The following is a 19,646-nucleotide window of genomic DNA, read 5'->3' as shown; positions in this document are numbered from 1 at the left end:
ATCTGTTGGGCTAGTGGCCACGCCACGCTCCATTAGCCCCAGCCAACCACCGGCGCTCGGCACGACGGCACGGTCTCTCCATTGTTGCTCCCAGCTCCAATGCAGCATTACTCGTCTCCATTCTCTCTTCCAATTTTCCACTTATTTATCTCATCATCGTTTCCAAGAGCAAAGCTTTCCACGCAGATTCCACGATTAAATTAGGCCAACTTTTTTTGAATTAAAAACTCAAATCCTGTAAAACGGGATGTGGTAGCCTGGCAGGAGCCGGACTAATCATGTGGGCGTCGTTACATAAACCCGTCGCCCACGCCAACCTGCATCTCCTCATCGCAGTCTCCGCCTGTTCCGGACCACTTCACTTCGGCACCGCCAGCGCTGTCGCGGCGGCGCTTACGACCCGACGCTCGAGTCCTAGCAGGGGCGTCGCGGCCACCGCGATGCCTTCGTCGTCCCCGTCTCCGCCTCCACCAGCCGAGGAGACGACCGCCTCTGCTGCCGCTCCGGCCCCTGCGGGCGGGTTCCGCCTCACCGAGCCCTCGTTCCTCGAGTCCCTCATGCCGAAGAAGGAGATCGGCGTCGACCGCTTCCTCGCCGCGCACCCTGAGTACGACGGGCGCGGCGCACTCATCGCTATCTTCGGTGAGTAAGTAGGTGTCATTGCGTACAGTACACCTATGGGTTGGATGTAGTTGACTTCCGCCCCGTTGTTGTAGGGCTGGTTTTCGCTGCAGTGATAAGATTGGGTGTTCGGTGCGATCTGTTCGGCTAAGGGTTTTAGTAGGTGATGCTATGATACGGCATGTGGCTAACTGGTTTGGTTCGTAGTTGCCATTTGTGTGGTTTGCCGTGTTTAAGTAGGTGAAGTCACTGAACTGTGTTGCTTGTTATTGCACGCTTTTAGGATTTATAACTGAGCTGGACGCTGTGGGTTTTATATCAGTTAAAGGATAACAGCCTCTCTGAATTTTAGCGAGTATATTTCTGTTTTCGACATCTGAGGTTTAAGCTGGTGTGTATTGTGTGATCTTTGTCACATATATGAGGCTTATGGTCTGTGCGAATTTTGCAGAATATGATTTGTTATTTATAGAACATAAATCTAAATGGAGAGCTCCCTAGATTTGGAAACAAATTGCTGTTGAGCAAGGTGATTAAAATAGTGAAACCTAAGTCGGATTGGAACTCCAATGGTAGGATCACAAATCGTAGGATCATAACTACTAGAATCGTAGATTCTAACTAACAGAATCGTAGGATCAACCCGATAAACTTAGATCATAAAGTCATAAAACTGCACCATAGAATCGAGATTTTAACAACTATGGATGTCGGAATCAACAAAATCCAGAAAAGAAAGGAACAAGAGGAGAAGCTACCGAAGGTTAGGGTTCGGGGCTGGGATTACCTGGTGCTTCCAGACTAAAGGGAGCTTCAGGGGAGGACACTGGACTTCCCCATAGTTGCATCCTTAATTGAATCCTGCTTGCAGTTTATGGGCTTGGCTTTGCTTGCTTCTTGTATGGTTCAGATGATATTAGCAACCTTTACCTGTTGGCATGAGTGTTCATCTTGCTAAAGAAACACAACCAAGTTTGTTCAAATAAATAACCATAGTTAAGAAATATATGATAAATAAACATGGAGAGAAGTATAATCAGTGGGGGGTTGTTACATCTCCATTAGATATTGCTTTGTAAAATTTGTTGTTTAGGCAAAGCATGAATGCAGGCATGGGCAGTCGGGCACAGTATGAGTCTTGGGTGATCTACGATGGATCTGATCTGTGTGCAGTTTCATACATTTGATAGGCTTTGTTTCTCCTAGCTGCGTTGTGCTGATGTGACTTGTAAACATGACAGATTCCGGAGTTGATCCAGCTGCTGCTGGGTTGCAGACTACTTCAGATGGAAAGCCTAAAATCCTTGATGTACTTGATTGGTACTATTGATCCTTCAAACATTTGGATGCTTACTTCTCTTGAATGATGTGCCCATTGATTCAAATACATGTATGCTATTAAATGCAGCACTGGTAGTGGTGATGTTGACACGTCCAAAGTGGTGAAAGCTGATGCTGATGGTGCTATTGTTGGTGCTTCAGGTTGGTGAGATGGTGTTTAGCTTCCATGCCATTTCTCGTTCTTCTCAATTGAATGGTAGCTTTTAATGCTCAGCATTTTTTGTGAAACAATAAATTGTATGGAGTGTATACCTTTCTTACATGCAATGGATTTATGAAGGAATGTTCCTTGTCTCATCAATGCTGCCAATAGGGATCCATGTTCCTATTGGAATTCTACTGCTCTTCCCTGATATGCTGTTTACACTCAGGTGCTCGTCTGGTTATAAACTCCTCATGGAAAAACCCTTCTCAAGAGTGGCATGTTGGCTGTAAATTAATATATGAACTGTTTACTGACACACTTATATCTCGATTGAAGGTAAATTTCATTTTCAGTGCCTACACTCCAAAATTTTTATATTGAACTTGATATCTTAACAAGGATCTACCCACCCGCACTTCAGAAAGAAAGAAAGAAGAAATGGGACGAGGAAAACCAGGAAGCAATTTCTGATGCTCTGAAGCAGCTGAATGAATTTGAAAAGGTTTAGGTCCATTCTGGTTGCATCTTGATTCTCCACTCCTGCCTATTGTTTATTTTATTGTATGTACTGCATTTAGTTTGAGTGTAGACTTATTGATGCTGGGGGCATTGTTAAGTGCTATTTCAGAAGTTCTCATCTTAGTTTGTAATGGTTGCAGAAGCATCCTAAGCCTGATGACACTGTGCTGAAGAAGGCTCATGAAGACCTGCAAAGCAGACTTGATTACCTGAGGAAACAAGCTGAAGTAAGAAGACCACATAGAATGCAAGGGTTTTTTTTTTCTGGTGTAATGTATTCCTCCTGTTTTTGTAGGGTTATGATGATAAGGGACCTGTAATCGATATTGTTACATGGAATGATGGTGATGTGTGGAGGGTTGCTGTCGATACCCAGACCCTTGAGGGTAACAATGATGGTGGAAAACTAGCAGATTTTGTTCCACTGACAAACTACAGGTATAGTTGATTTTGTGTTGTTAAATAGATGTTGCAGTTCCAGGTCTTGTTCATTTCTTATAGTTTTGTTTTCTATTACTGTATAGCCCATGCTTTGCTGCATGTTGTTTGAATGAACTGCAGTCATTCATTTATCAATGGTTCTTGTCATAATTTGTAAACAGTGCATAAAATGCTCCATGAAAGTTTTATATGGTTTCACAAACATCCACCAATTGAACACACACAAAAAAGAAAAGAAAAGAAAGGAAATGTCTAATCAAAGCACCTTAGGTATTCAAATGATTAAATCATATGTGCCGGAGTGCAAGCTCTATTTTTTTTAAGCCCGAACCAGAGAGCATTTTATTTTGAGTCATAGACTCTCTATATACCATAAGTCCATACTGATGTAACCCTTATTGTGGCTGGGGCATCTGACCATTTTATATTTCTATGTGATATTGTATGTGCCTAGCTTCAGGTTTCTATGTAAATTTCTACTTTACAGCTAACTGTTGAAACATAATCTTTTATCTTTGTTTTAGCTTCAGTTTGGTATACAGTGTTCTTATATTAAACAATGTGTTTCTGATCTCAGATGAATGGTTGATGCACTATTTTTTTCCTGCAGGCTTGAACGTAAATATGCAATTTTTAGCAAATTGGATGCTTGCTCTTTTGTAGCAAATGTTTATAATGATGGGAACCTTGTTAGTATAGTAACTGACTGCTCTCCCCATGCTACTCATGTCGCGGGCATTGCAGCTGCATTTCATCCAGATGTATGTTACTTAACTGTTGTCTTTTCATTTGTTTTAAAATTTTTGAAGGCACTATTGTGTTGAGTCCTTACACAGGAACCTCTGCTGAATGGAGTTGCGCCTGGAGCACAATTGATTTCCTGTAAGATTGGAGACACTCGCTTAGGATCTATGGAGACAGGGACAGGCCTGGTGAGGGCCTTGATAGCTGCAGTAGAGGTTATAACACTAACCTTATTCTGTATATCATTTATTGGTGTGGAGTGCAAAATGCATTTGCTTGTGGTCTATTGAACACGGTACCATTGTAAATGCATCCTTATGAAGTTTTAATGTTTGAGGAATACCTATTCACTAAAGATGCTCAGCACAGCAGTCTTGTCCATCTAGGATTTTCCCTGAACTGATTCCTTGAATTCTGGCATCCAGCACAAATGTGATCTGATTAACATGAGCTATGGAGAGCCTACCCTTCTTCCTGACTATGGCAGATTCATTGATCTTTCTAATGAGGTGGGGCCCTTTACTGCACTGTTATTTCATAAATTCTTTTTTATGCTCATGGAAATATGGCTGAAGATCTATATTGTTTCACAGGTTGTGGACAAGCATCGTATTATATTCATTAGTAGCGCCGGAAACAATGGACCGGCTTTAAACACTGTTGGTGCTCCAGGTGGGACTAGTACAAGCATTATTGGTGTTGGTGCTTATGTTTCACCAGCTATGGCTGCTGGAGCTCACTGTGTTGTACAACCACCTGCAAAGGGAATGGAGTACACATGGTATGTCAGTCCCACAATTTCATGTGACACCGTTTTGTTATGAATGACGATATATGTTGTGCAACTAAAATAAGTCTAGCATATTGTGCAACTAATAAAATAAGTCTCGTAGAACCATTGGAATTTAACATCAAGTCCTGTCTCTGTTTGTTCGGGCTTTGCTTCCTCTTCTCTTGGAAAGTAAACCGAAATCCAAATGTGTGGCCTTTTCAAAAGTGAAAGCAAACCCGTATATGACTAGAAGCAAGAAGATGGTAGTTGTTGTTTGAGGTAAAATTTGGAGACTGAAAACCATAACATAAATGCGTGAATCCAAAATTTTAAACATTTGTTGTGTTCACTATTTTCAATAGATTAGTTTTGAAGTTGTTAGCTTAAAATCTGGAATTCAGATTTTAATTTTTATTTAGCATTTGGAATCCAGAATTCAAATCATAATATCTAGAAGGTTTTGAATGCTTGAAATCCATAATTTGCAAAATTCAAAGTTTAGAATATTAACCACATCTGAATATGGCTTTTGAATTTGCAAAATCTATAAAAGAATTTTGAATGTTTTTTCATATTCCTATCTTGATATTTTTTGTGCTCTTGGATAGTTTAGCCTTATGACTTCCTAGAGCAGCCACCCAATCTGGAGAGTGGAGAAGTTTCAGCCCTAACAAACAGGGCCTCATTCTCTGTATACTAAAAATCTTTCCACTCTGAATTATGAGTGGGTTCGATGTCAGCCTCTCCGTAGATTTTGCGAGGGAAGGCTTGCCTCGGGTTTTTCCTTCCCCAGACCCCACTCATGTGGGTGCCTCCAGCACTGGTCCCCCCCCCCCCCCCCCCCCCCCTCTTTTGGTTTGTTTATAAGGTAATCCTTTCTATAGAGAACCTGGTATGAGTGCATACGTAGTGAGCAGTGAGGGACGATTTTGTAGCAAACTTAAAGGAGATAGTTGCTTATCATAATCCATGAGTTGTGCGGCGCCTTTCATTATGAGTTGTTGCCCTAGCCTCCCAAATTTATCAGTATCTGACAAAGAATATGGAGAAGGGATTAGGGGAAATCTAAGTGATCATAATTGGGTTCCCACCATGTAACGTTTTTCTATGTAATCTTTTGAGAATAAATGTTTCTCAGGTAAGTTTTTTGCGTACAAACCAAATGTTCACTTTCAATCTAACCTGTTTTATCATACTCAATACTTTTCTTTGAGGAAACAATCATATTCCATACTTGTCTTGGTGAAATATATTATACTTGTCCTTGTGAAATATTGGGTGGTGGTTGGAGAAAAATGCAAGGAAGAGGTGGTAATGTGTCTTGTGGTATTGTTTCCACTCGATTCAATAGGATAGGTGGCAAATTCTAGATTTTTTGCTTGTCTTGACTGAATAGGTTTATTACAACTGTGCTTGTTCTTAGACAGTAACATTTAAATCTGTTATTGGAAATGTAAGGTCTAGCCGAGGCCCTACTGCTGATGGTGATCTTGGCGTCTCCATTAGTGCACCTGGTGGTGCAGTTGCTCCTGTACCAACTTGGACGCTTCAATCTCGCATGCTAATGAATGGCACTTCCATGGCATCTCCTTCTGCCTGTGGTGGGGTAGCTCTTCTTGTTAGTGGCATGAAGGTTTGTGTGGCCATTTTTTTTTGTTCATTAATGCAATGCACCCTTTTTTATGTTTGGTAAAGGCGTAAAGCAAGACAAAACACTACATGTTATTCTAATTTGGAATATATTTCAGGCTGAAGGCATTCCATTAAGCCCTTATTCTGTGAGAAAAGCAATAGAGAATACAGCTGCATCTATAAGTAATGCACCTGAGGAGAAACTGACCACAGGAAATGGGCTTTTGCAAGTTGATAGGTTAGCCGCAGTTTTTTTTTTTTGACAGCATAGGTTAGCCGCAGTTAACTTGTACATGTTATTCTATTTGACGAAAATTTTGTGACATGATGTTGGAATTTCAGTTGACATCATAGTTTTGCTTTGGCAGGGCTTTTGAATATGCACAGCAGGCTAAGAAGTTGCCACTTGTTTCTTATAGAATCTCAATCAATCAAGTGGGAAAGTCAAGTAAATACCCTCTCTGTTTTAGTATTTTAATCTAATAAATCTTCTTCCAAGGGCTTTTGAAATTTAATTTAATTAAATCTGCGAAAGTGCCTGCAGCCTAGTGGTTGTAATGCCTTAGTAGCATCCCAATCTCCCCGGTTTGTCTCCCCGTGGGTGCGAATTTCCGGGGCTGGGTTTAAATCGAAACCCTTGCCCCCTGCTGTTATGGCCTGCAGGCGCATCCTGGCTGCTCCTGAACAGATGCCACATGTGGGCGGGGTCTTCAGGGTATCATACTATTATCTCAGTTCAGTAGTGAGTTTCTTCTGCTATCAATACCTTGGGGTGGTCTTTCCCCCAGGACCAAGTTTTTTTAATTAAATCTTAGGGTTCTCTTTCTTTTCATTGAAGCCAATTTTCCTCTAAAACGTTTTAAATTGCATGATGTTTTCCATCAAACTGTTCAAAAATAATAAATGACACGCCACCAGCCAGATAAAACACACGACCTTAGGCACCCTGCAAAACTATCTTAGGCTGCCTATGCTCATTACATTAGCCCTGGCTGCACACTACATGGCAGCCTCCTCTGTTATTGACCTAGTAACTGCACTAACACTAGGAGCCTCCACTGAAAGGTCACCCATAGTGGTGCTTTCATGGTGTTTATTCTCTATTGCCTCTAGTTTCAAATAATGATGCAATCTCAACATCTGTTGTGTTTTTATGACATGCAAACTAAATGATCTGTATTGATAATTGATGTTCATTTGATATATTATGTATTAGGATAACATGGTAGCATGTATGCCTTGCAGTTCCAAAACTAAGAGGAATATACCTCCGCGGGGGCAATGCATGCCGCCAAACAAGTGAGGTCAGTTCCTGCTAACCTGTTTGGGTTACAGTGTCCTGCTTTGTATTTTTTTTCCTTCCCAGAAAGAGGCTGGAGGTTTAAGAAGCATCATTGACCAACGGAAGATGTGCTTTTACAAAGTTACAAACATGCTTTTTTTTCCTCTTCTTTTCTGTTGGGGTAGGGCAGCACAAAAAGGTTTCAACTGTATTAACTGTTTCACTTTTCAGTGGACTGTGCAACTTGACCCAAAATTTCATGAGGGTGCAAGTAACTTGGAGCAACTGGTTCCTTTTGAGGAGTGCCTGCAACTGCATTCCACTGATACCTCTGTGGTTCAAATTCCTGAGTATATACTGGTGACAAACAATGGGCGCAGTTTCAAGTTGGTATCTTTTGTTTATTCAACCACAACCATACCGGTTTTTTTATATATTCAGTTCCTCTGACTTCAGTGTAGTGATTCATTAATATTTGTTGTGGCATCTGTTTATATGAACACATACAAAAAGATAACACATGTCGCTCATCTGATCATGGTTGATGATGATACATGATTTTGTCACTGGACAATGGTCATTAACTTATTGCTACAAACTTTTATTGAACCGATAGCATAAGCTCTTCAATTGAAGCTAAATGTTGTTTCTCATCAAACCATAAACTTGGAACACACGTTCTCTTTCAATTTGCACAATACTAATCGTAAATCAAAATCATTTGATCAATATATGATTTCAATTCTGTCGAGTGAAACACTTCATTTGTTTTTTCTTTGATTTCTTTGCAGCATTGTTGTCAATCCTGCTAATATCAGCAGTGGCCTTCACTATTTTGAAGTTTATGGCATAGATTACAAAGCACCATGGCGTGGACCTATTTTCCGTGTGCCAATTACTGTAATAAAGCCTATTACTCTATTGGGAGAGCCACCACTATTGTCAATTTCAAACCTTTCTTTTCAGTCTGGTATTCATTGCTACTTCCTGCTAGAAGTCCTTTTTGCTAACTTATATATCTTTGTTTTTGGATGTACACTTATTTTTGATATGGTTTGCACTTATGAATATTTGAGGACCTTTTAAACACCAATGTGTACCAACACAGGGAGGAGGGAGTGACAAATTTTCTAGGTTCAAAGTAAAGGCAACTGTTTTTATACATATTCTTGCCTGCAGGTCATATTGAAAGGAGGTTCATAAATGTACCTTTTGGAGCTTCATGGGCGGAAGTTACTATGCGAACATCAGCTTTTGATACTCCTAGAAGGTTCTTTTTGGATACTGTTCAGGTATACTACATAGGATTTTATCTTAATTCCTATTTCTAAGATGCAATCTCTAACATCAAATATGACAGATCTGTCCACTGAAGCGGCCTGTTAAATGGGAGGCTGTTGTTACTTTCTCTTCTCCATCTTCAAAGAATTTCAGTTTTCCTGTAGAAGGTGGCTTAACTTTGGAGTTGTCCATAGCCCAGTTCTGGTCTAGCGGAATTGCTAGCCATGAGCCTACCTGTGTTGATTTTGAGGTGCTTCTCTACATCAATAGTCTTTTTCATTCTTTTTTTCTCTTTGATCAGCCTGAATCCTTGGTCTCCTAGATAAATTTGTAAGTTGACTGGTGAGGTAATTTATTTATACCATCTATTTCCTTGATGAATATTTTCATTATAAATTGCAGATTGTGTTCCATGGAATATCCATTGATCAGAAAGTAACTACCCTTGATGGCGAGTCACCCTTGCTTATAGTTGCTAGATCACTTCTAGCATCAGAGAAGCTTGTTCCTGTTGCCACCCTGAACAAGGTCAGTTGAGAATCTGTAGAAGTCTGAAGAGTTTTTTTCCTTCCATATATTGATTTTTAAGATTGCAGATCAGGATGCCTTATCGACCTGTGGAGTGTAATCTTTCTTCGCTGCCCACTGACCGTGATAGATTGCCCTCTGGCAAGCAAATTATTGCCCTGACCTTAACGTGAGTTTATATTTGCTTCTGACATAAAATTCTTGTCAAGACTCTAGACTTGCTTTTTTTTTTCATTTTCTTTCTCTCATTGAATCTCTGCAGTTACAAGTTCAAACTAGAAGACAGCGCTGAAATAAAGCCCCATGTGCCACTGCTTAACAACAGAATATATGACAACAAATTTGAGTCTCAGTTTTATAGAATATCAGATTCAAACAAGGTGCACTTCTTTTGCTTATGGAAAAACATTTCTTTAATTTATTTGTCCCATCCAATGGTGGTGAATTTAGATGTTTTCTTTCCATTGACTGTTTCTCTTGTGTTGATTAATTCATCCTCATCTTTTCCCTGTTCTGTATGGATCATTGTGTACTTCGTAATCTGTGTTTTCACTCTTCTTAAAAATACAACTTTGTTAATGTGAGAGAATCAGAGAAACTATGGAAGTATTAACTACCAATTGATTGAATTCCTGTCTAGACATCACTATGATTTATCGATGTTACTCTTGCTCCCCTTTTTAGCACAACCAACATATCTGATGTTGTCTTGCTTAGAATATATATTTGTTGTGTTAATCAGCGTATTTACTCTACTGGAGACGTTTACCCTAGTTACGTCAAACTTTCAAAAGGCGAATACACGCTGCAACTGTACATAAGGTAAATCTCTCATCTTCATATGCATTCTCATTGTTTTAAAGTCATCTGGTTTCAACAATATGCAAATGTATTGATTGCACATGTGTTAACATAGAGTAACTAATTATGACACTATATCTTTGCACAACCAGTACTCAGCGAGAACTCTAACCAACCTACTGGTTTACTCAAAAGGGAAGATACTAAAAAAAAACCTCGACCTGCGGGGGTAAGATAGCCCCCAGCATTGCATTAAGAAGACCTTCTCATGCTGGTCAAGAAAACCCTCAAACCCCTGCCCCGCCCATACACAGCGCCACCGTAGCCCATGTGATACTGATCATTGAAACTTGAATAACTCTGCTCCAACAGCCAAGATATTTACACACTGAGTATTTGCCACTTAATTAGTCATGTTTCACTCTATACCATTGTAGCATCAAATCTCTGTAAACCATATCTGATGGCAAATCCCCCAATAACATAAGATTGAGCTTTCTTTTCCATGCAACCCCCTGTGGTTATTTCTTCATCTGTCTACAAAGAAAATGTTGGCAGGGGGGGGGGGATATTATGAGTCTATGACTAGTATTGGTAATGTAATAAGAATACAAAAGATGACTCTTTAACTAAATGAAAATGAGTAAAAATAGGGTTATCTTATGGCTTCTTGCCAATTTCATACATGTTTTGTTCTCAGTTATTAAATATCGACCCATTTGTTTTGGTTGTAGTTTCATTGCACAATAAATTATTTTGCATCATATGGCAATACATGGGAATCCTTTTTATTTAATACTAGAAGGATAGTCTGCATGTTGCAGCGGCCAGCGGGGCTTTCCTTGAAATAAAGGTGTTGTATGTATGAGCTGGACACACATGTTCTTACATTACTTCTAGGTCAAAAATGAGCAAGTTAATGGAAGAATAAACAAACTAATAGAATATTAGATTGCATTAAAAGATGATAGAATAGCAAAACAAATAGCATGATGTTGATGCCTTGTATTTTGATAGATTAAAAATGCAAGGTTATCTTGTCAGATGCTGTAAGCTATTTCACTTACCATGGTCTCGTTTATTTTATAATATATCTAATGGTGTAGGCATGAGAATGTGCAAGTCTTGGAGAAACTCAAGGAATTGGTTCTGTTTATTGAGAGGAAACTAGATAAAAAGGTATTCTATCTAATACTCATGTTACTAATGAGTCTCATTTGAGTGTAAGTCATAAACCACCTCTTTGACATACGTACTTTTGGTCATGGGTGGGATGATAGCCTTGTACCCATAAAATATAAATTGTTCTGGAGATTTACTCTGAAAATGCTGTGAATATCCCATGCAAGGACTAGATTTTCCTTATTGACATCCATTATTTGAATATGGTTTTGTACACAAGGCAATAATACAAAACTACTATAACTAGTTTGCATCTGCTTGTACATCTGAAATTTGCCAGCTTGTCAACTAACCTTTCTACTTGAACAAGCCTGCAAGAATGTATGAAGCAACATGTTCCTGAGTTCTGGTGATTCTATGTCTGAGCGATATAGATCACAGAATTGGCTGGAAGATAAGATTTTCTTACATTCGTTTCTGTAGTCTGGTTTGAGCAAAAAGGTGGTGTCAGGTTTGCCTGCCCAATAGTTGCTACTATTGCTTGGCTCATAATCTTAACTCTCAAGGATGATTTACTGAACTCAGTGCCTTTTCCTCTGTGGAGTGTGGACCTTGCAGTCAATTATATTCTTGTTAGTTGTTAGTTTGTTGCCAATGATGGCCTATTTGGTTAGGGAATTTGGGATTTAAATTCCTAGGTTTTAATTCAAATTTTACCCAAATCCAAAACCTCCCCTCATCCAAGCGTGCTTTATTGTGAAAGCTAGTCAGGGGTCCATGTTCATCAAGAATTTGCACATTTAGACTGATTACCAATATCGCTGATGTAGATGTTATGACCTTATTGCAGGATTTCGTTCCATTGAGTTTCTACTCTGAACCTGATGGTCCTATAGTTGGAAGTGGCACCTTCAAATCCACTGTTTTAGTTCCAGGGTACCTTCTATTCAAATGTTTGTGATTATCTTATTATTATAGCATTTAGTTACAACAATCGTTTGCATTTTCAGCGAACCTGAATCATTCTATGTGGGTCCTCCATCGAGAGAAAAACTCCCAAAGGTATTTATCCTCTTGATGTATAATTTTGATTAAATTTCACTACTGTCAGTCATGTTATTTTGTTTTTGTGTGTGTTTATTGCTTTGCAGAATGCTTCACCTGGGGCTGTTTTGGTTGGGTCGATAACCTATGGTACTGTAAGCACATTTAACAAGAAAGGTGAACAAAACCACCATGCTCCAGTATCTTATAGTATCTCATATACCATTCTGCCATCAAAGGTCAGTAGTACTGAATGTGCCAGCTCCCAGTTTTCTACCTTTGTTGCTGTTATGATCATCCTTGTATTAGTTCTGGATCTCCAATTCAGGATCACCATACAGGCACACAGTCCTGATACTTTTTGTACAGCATATATCTGTGCTCTACATTTTGTCTCGTATATGTTGCGATCTATTTTGTTTCATACTGTGGTTCATTCCTTGTTCGACACTTCAACGTAATCAATACAAGTTATTGCAGGTTGATGATGATAAAGAAAAGGGGGTTTCAGTTGGTACAAAGAGCGTATCTGAGCAGTTAAATGAGGAGGTTGTTACACATTTAATCTACTAGTAATACTATTTATTGGAATTCAGTCTTCTTTTTAGTTAGGTTTCTTACTTCTTATATGTACTATTTTTGTTTCATAATAAGTTCTACTCCATCCATTTTTTTAATCTGAAACTTAATTGCTTTGGAAGGTTTTCATCGGATAATAAATTTTAGATCCATGTAATATATTATTATGCTGATTAGATAGTTGTAAATTTCAGTTGCATGGAAATAATGATCAATCATGTTTGTATACATGATTATAATAGTTTTCTCTTATTGCCATACAAACTCTTGAGAAGTAATACAATCCTCAATGTATCATTGTATTGGATGACTAGGTTCGAGACACCAAGATAAAGTTTCTTTCCAGTGTTAAGCAACAAACTGAGGAGGACAAGTCTGCCTGGTCGGAGCTTGTGGCTTCTCTGAAGGTAGTGTTGGCATATGGTTTTTAGTAACAATTTCTCTTATGATTAGTTGTATTCAGAAAGATAAAATGTTACAGATAGCTGCAGTGAAAAACATACACTAGTCTAACGGTCTGCTAACTATGTGTTGACTCTCCTTTATAGCTGAAGCTGTAGGCAATCTTATCTGCAAGGACTATTGTTTTCTTTTATGATGTTTTTGTAGTATCCTCAGACGTAGTACTGCTGAATCATCCTTAATTCCTTATTCACATTTTACTATCTTACATCACATGTTTTTATTCATCACGTTGACATAAATTTGGAGGTCTATGTGTGCTTAATTTGGGTGCCATGCATAATGGCCAAATGACATTCATAAGATGCTATAAATGTATAAGAAAGCTCAAGGTGTGCTATTTTTCATGTTGTGAAAGTCATTCATCTGATGTGTTTTGACTCGCCTTTCATGAGAAGTCTTATCTTTTATTCAAAGTTCTTCTACGAAAGAGCCTTAACAAAAATCACTCTGTTCTTGGATCAAACTTGCAGTCCACTTTTCGATGTAATAGTTAGATTTTGTTTCCTATAGAACTGTTTTCTCCAAATATGTCTGTTTCCTACATAATTCATCTTCAAAACTTTGATAAAACTATAAAAGATATGGGTTGGAACCCCTGATGACCAATAAAATATGTATAAAACTTTGATCACTGATTTAGCGTATTTGGACGTGGGCGCCGCTTTTTCTTGGTTTCAACGCGGGCGTCAACTTGGTTTCAACGCGGGCGTCAGCTTTGCATGAATGCAACATAACAATGCTTGCATAGTTATGGGTAGTTGCCGTTCTCTGGTTGATTTAAATCCCTAAGTGCAACATGTGCCAATGGTGGGCGTACACTAACGGCAACAAAATGTCCTCATCAGATTTGATGCTTCAATTGTTGCATTGGGGGAGGACAGTTTTTATCCTTGGTCTCTGTGCGCAGAGCATATACATCCATCATATTTGGTTGGAGGGAGTATCATGTAGCTTACTAACAGTTTGTTTCCTTCTCTTTTTTCCTTTTTTGTTGTTAGGATCTGTACTTTACAGAATTACTATGCACTAAAAAACTAATACACTAAGAGGAAGTGAGGAACTAGGTGGCTTTAAACTAGACAAATCTATGGATTAACATTCAAATTTGTCTCGATGAGGACTTAACCTAGGCGGTCTAGGCATGCATCCATATCCTCAACCAACCGAGCTAGGCTCAGCTTCCTTCTATGCACTCTAGCCCTGGTGGTTACCATTACCTGAGGAGGTTTTGGTTTGTTTGGGTGAGGTCGTGTTTTTTTGCTCCTGGTGCATTTGCAATCTTCTGACCTGTGAGGGGTGTGTTTCGGGTGCGTTGTTTGTATTTCATTCTTCTTAATGCAATGATATGTAATTCTCCTGTGTATTTGAGGAGAAATTATAAATAAGATACCTTATTTATTCTCTTTCCAAAAAGTTTTTTTTTTCTGCCATCAAAAATTATAAATAGTTATATTGTATTATTCTGTTCTGTAACTCCAACTGACTTAACTTTCTTGGCATGTGGCAGTCAGAATATCCAAAGTACACACCTCTGCTTTCTAAGATTTTGGAATGTGTTCTCCAGAAAGGAACTGATGATGATAAGATTAGCCATGAAAAAGAGGTAAATGTTGACTAATGTTCCATTTCATTTTTGGTGCCCTGCATCTTATGCCTAACTGCTGAACTTAGCAATGCTTAAATGAATTTACAAATTTGATGTTCTTATGCGAAACTGTCCTTGTTTAACTATCTACCATGCCTATGGTTGGTGTCTTGGAACTGTTTGGTTAATGCCCGAACTCACTACTAGTGGCAACATGCATATATTAACCCCCCCCCCCCCCCCCCCCAAAAAAAAAAAAAAAAAAAAACTGGCCCTTTATTTGGTGCAATAGAATTGTCATCTTGTTATGACCGGCATCTCGTATAAGAGGAGGAGATTAACAGGTGATTAGGAGTAGCCGATCATGACTAGGTCGGCGTCGGGGGGGGGGGGGGGGGGGCTGCAAGCCCAATTACCTTTATATCTATTATTAGGGAGTGATTCATAAATTATTAGGAGGCGAGAAGATTATATATTTGTAAGATTCTATGAGATAATCAAGCAGAAACATATTTGTTTCTCGGCTTCCCTCAGGGAGTCGAGAGTTCACCGTGCCCTAGCCCTAACCGCGCATGGCAGCAGCAACGGCGCCACCACGCCGTCTCCCCCGCGCACTCCAAGCTCGCCCAGCGATCAGTCACACCTACAATCTCCGATCCCTCCCCTGCAGGACTAGGAACCCTAGCAGCTTGGTATCAGAGATCTCAGGTCCGATGACCACGCCTCTGGCTACTTCCGGCGTCTTGGCGGCGGCCACGCTGTCAGCTTCCGCCGTGCACTCGGAGATCTCGGAGTCCTCCGGCGCACCGCTCACCTTGGAAGCCCTGGCCGGTATCGTCAATCGGATGGGCGCCAACATCGACGTGCTCAGCTGCAACATGGTGGCCATGCAGACGGCCCTGTCAGGCCTGCTGCCACCCCCACCTCCGCCTTCGCCTGCCTCCCAGCCTCCGCCACTTCCACCCGCTCCCACCGCGCCGCAGTCCAGTGTGCCTCTGCACATGGGTGGCCAGCATCGCCGTCTCCTATCTCGTCCTGGGCGTTCACGGGCACAGCGCCGCCAGTTTACACGTCGGCAACCACCATTACTACTTCGGTGGCGTGATCCCTCCCCCGCAGGACTAGGAACCCTAGCACATCTATTCCTGCAGGGTCCATTTCTGGGTCCTTAAGTTGGATTTTCTGGCAAGCGTCATTAGTATTGGAATTGGAAACTTTAGCTCATGTCATCACTGTTTAATGAAATAAAATCTTGTTGCATTTTTCTCTTAGGAAACAATCACACAGGTAAAAGTTTGGCTATAGCTTTGACATGAATGGATTTGAAAGAGTGGAATATGGTCAAATAATTGTCAAAGTTAACCTAGTTGGAGACATAAATGTTAATACTATTCACTATAAACTTGGTTAAAGTTAAGCTAGTTTGACTTGCAGAAATCCCATAGTTGCATCCTTTTGTGGACGGAGTGAGTATTTCTATAAACCTAGGTCTGCCTATATATGTCTACAATTATATCTTCCATAATAAACCGATTATTCCGTGTGCCTATTGCAACTTACAGAAGACATTTTCCTGTCACATATGTGGGTTAATGTCTTTAATCTATCAGATAAAATCATGTTATATTTTCGACCTTATAATTTTTATGTCAGTGCCATGCTTTAATAAGTCATCTCCTTTTTTAAAATTAACTTTCATTTCTCTCTCTCTATTCCTTATCAAGCAAGAGTTCTTTTTTCCACTTTGTCATATTGGTGTTCAGGTTATTGCTGCAGCCGATGAGGTTGTGGGCAGTATTGATAAAGAGGAACTGGCCAAGTATTTATCTCTAAATTCAGATCCCGAAGATGAAGAAGCACAGGTAACAATAGTGCTTCCTCCTTTTGAAGTATTTCGTTTCGTTAGTGCAAGCCTTTACCAGCAATTACTATATTAATACATGATTTTTGTGAAACAAACTTGATGGTATTAGATTCGTGTTGAACATACACTTATGATTATGGTTTTTATATTGGTCAAAACCTTGTCCTAACAAAACGAAACATGCCTTGTAATTTCAAACAGAAATAGTACTTTGTTTTGTTCTTTTATTTTTGTGAAACTGTATTACTCCATCCATTCCAAATTGTAAGATGTTTTGGCTTTTCCAGATATACACTATGTCTAGATACATAGTAAAAGAAATGTATCTAGAAAAACTCAAATGTCTTATAATTTGGAATGGAGAGAGTAGCTTGTACTTAATTCTGACTATCTGAAATATTTTGTCCATGACAGAAATTCAAGAAAAAAATGGAAGAAACACGGGATCAGTTGGTTGATGCACTATATCAAAAATGCCTTGCATTGGCAGAGATAGAGTCACTGAAGGTACAGCATCTTTGCATTTCATATTTTCTTGAGATTAATGCCTTTACTGTTTTTATTCTATTTTTTGTTACTCATGTTATCATAACCTAGAACTTAGACTGTTCAAACCTTGTATCAACAGTGCAAAGCATAACAAAGATTGTTTTTCTACTTTTTGCTCAGTATGTGGATCTTTATGCCATGAATTGATATTCTTATTTCTTGCATGGTGTCATACATTTTCAACTGAACTTACAATACATGTAGTTTATTTTTTTCACGAACACGCAGCAGAGCTGCTTATCATTATACTAATAGAAGAAGGGTGAGCCATACATAGACCCAAACCCACACACCTACCCACAACTATTTTATGCCTATCTGTGTATTACCATGGTGCATGTTTTGGAAATAATTCTTTTGTTTTGTGACAGTCTGATGAGTCAATTGAGACATCTGCTAAAGACATTTTTGAGGAGAATTACAAAGAATTGATCAAATGGGTTGATGCCAAATCTGCAAAATATGGCACTCTGACTGTTTTGCGTGAAAAACGCTGTGGAAGACCTGGTACAGCATTGAAGGTATGCTCTTCCTATCAAGTGCTTGCTATTTGCAGTTATGTAATCTTCATGATAACTGTTAGAGGAGTGGTTGTTCTACCTACATGTCATTAGTTATTCTATGGCTGAGTGGTTGCTGGTTCAAGTGAAGACATGGAGTATTGCAGAGTACTATATTTTGTCAGCAACTATGTTTAATGATAACAGATGACTATCTATTAGTTATTGTTTGTTTGATGCTTGCCAGTTACTGTTGTGGTACTACTTTTTGTTTTTTTTCCTTGCGTTCATCTAAGGTCAGCACTAATAGTAGCTGTTTTCATGATGGCCAGGTTCTAAATGATTTGATTCAGAATGAATCTGAACCAAAGAAAAAGCTTTACGATTTGAAGATCCAGTTGATTGAGGAGATGGGATGGACCCATGTCTCAACCTACGAAAAGCAGTGGATGCAAGTCCGCTTTCCCCCAAGTCTGCCACCGTTTTGATCGTGAACTCATATGTTTACAACCATTCTATCATCCTGGGTTCAGTAGTGGTCATTTTCATTGTTGGGTGCGTCAGTTCATTATTTCGATGGTCATTTGCTTACACTTCAGTTTTCTCGTATAAATAATAATATAAAAAAGTCAACTAGGCAAGCTACTGGATTTGTGCGTTATTTTTTTTTTTCTTTTGTCATCTTTCGATCGCAATTGACTCATTTATGTTTGTGAGAGAGCATACATTATATTATGGGACGAGTAAAAAATGATTACGCCTTATACACTGCGAGGGAGTATAATTTTGTTAGAAAAGGAAGAGACTGCGCATGGGGCATGTGTGCAATGGGAACTGACGTAATGGCGCCATGTAAGGTCAGTGGTGGCAGGAATCTTCGATTTCAAGGTTAGCCGTCACACAGTTGTTTCAAAGTTAACCAGTGGTACAATAGCAGGGGTGGGTTGGCTCACCATCCCGCATTAAACAGAGTTAGTCATTAAGCAGAATAACCGCACAAAAGCATCACAAAGCATCACTTGTTTAAGGCACTTTGAGGACGCGATAGGCATAACTGATGAGGGCAGTCCCAATGGGTAGTTTCTTGATGCATTATCCAAGAGAGACAAGAGAGAAACAGAGCAATAAATGTGCTATAGAAACTACCTTTTCCAATCCATGGTTTCTATAATAATTACTATACTAGAGACAACTTTAAATGCAACAAAAAAAACAATAGATCAATTGTGGCAAGCATCCATATAGCCTGTATGTTGTACGTGGTCACTCATCACATTCCATATACTTGCTGGTCACTCATCACATTCCATATACTTGCTGGTCACTCATCACATTCCATATACTTGCTCTGTAGCTTGCAAAATCATATTTATTAATATGCCAAACGAGAAACATATATAAAATTGAGACATATGGTTCTAAATCACAGCTAAAGTTCTGAATCACAGCTAGGTTCTAAAGCACAAATGAAGTTCTGAAAATATAAGTTCTGAATCATATAGTTGGGCAATCCAGCTAGCTTTGTAGTGAAAGCTACTTCCATCCATATGTTCTGAAAATATAAGTTCTGAATCATACAAATGAAGTTCTGAAAATATAAGATAATATGCCGCATATATATTATTGATAACTAAATGATAAGCACACAGTCCAGAAGCCATCAGTCCAGAAGCAAGTTGCAACAGGTATCCATATCCTCTCGGCAAGTTGCAGCAGGTACTCCAGAAGCCAACAGTCCACAAGCCACCATGTACAAGTCACACAATTTCATATTAGGCAAAGAAATATTTTAACAAACAAAATGAACAGTTCAGAATAATTATAAGCTGCT

The 19,646-nt window shown here is 39.2% G+C and overlaps 1 protein-coding gene across 1 annotated transcript; it reads left to right on the top strand.

Annotated features, from left to right (window-relative positions):
* LOC8076065 (tripeptidyl-peptidase 2) lies at positions 72-18,579 on the top strand. Its single transcript, XM_002454469.2, has 34 exons — positions 72-642; positions 1,863-1,941; positions 2,030-2,103; positions 2,334-2,443; positions 2,529-2,609; positions 2,767-2,853; positions 2,922-3,064; positions 3,678-3,828; positions 3,904-4,026; positions 4,237-4,320; positions 4,405-4,592; positions 6,042-6,216; positions 6,332-6,453; positions 6,584-6,663; positions 7,461-7,519; positions 7,729-7,883; positions 8,289-8,467; positions 8,677-8,789; positions 8,858-9,028; positions 9,181-9,306; positions 9,375-9,475; positions 9,569-9,686; positions 10,049-10,128; positions 11,214-11,286; positions 12,080-12,165; positions 12,240-12,291; positions 12,381-12,512; positions 12,754-12,822; positions 13,167-13,259; positions 14,825-14,920; positions 16,666-16,764; positions 17,181-17,273; positions 17,687-17,836; positions 18,148-18,579. Exons 1-34 carry the CDS (start codon positions 279-281, stop codon positions 18,301-18,303), a joined length of 4,062 nt encoding a protein of 1,353 aa, XP_002454514.1. The 5' UTR covers positions 72-278; the 3' UTR covers positions 18,304-18,579.

Source organism: Sorghum bicolor, chromosome 4 (assembly GCF_000003195.3).
Source record: "Sorghum bicolor cultivar BTx623 chromosome 4, Sorghum_bicolor_NCBIv3, whole genome shotgun sequence".
In the NCBI taxonomy this organism is placed as follows: domain Eukaryota; kingdom Viridiplantae; phylum Streptophyta; class Magnoliopsida; order Poales; family Poaceae; genus Sorghum; species Sorghum bicolor.
Note: the sequence above shows the minus strand (reverse complement) of the source record. Positions and strands in the feature narration are given on the sequence as shown.

Coding starts and splice junctions, on each gene's coding strand:
- LOC8076065 (XM_002454469.2), top strand. CDS start 279: ATGTGGGCGTCGTTACATAAACCCGTCGCCCACGCCAACCTGCATCTC. Junction 10,129..11,213: donor ACGCTGCAACTGTACATAAG/GTAAATCTCTCA, acceptor CTAATGGTGTAG/GCATGAGAATGTGCAAGTCT. Junction 14,921..16,665: donor AGATTAGCCATGAAAAAGAG/GTAAATGTTGAC, acceptor ATTGGTGTTCAG/GTTATTGCTGCAGCCGATGA.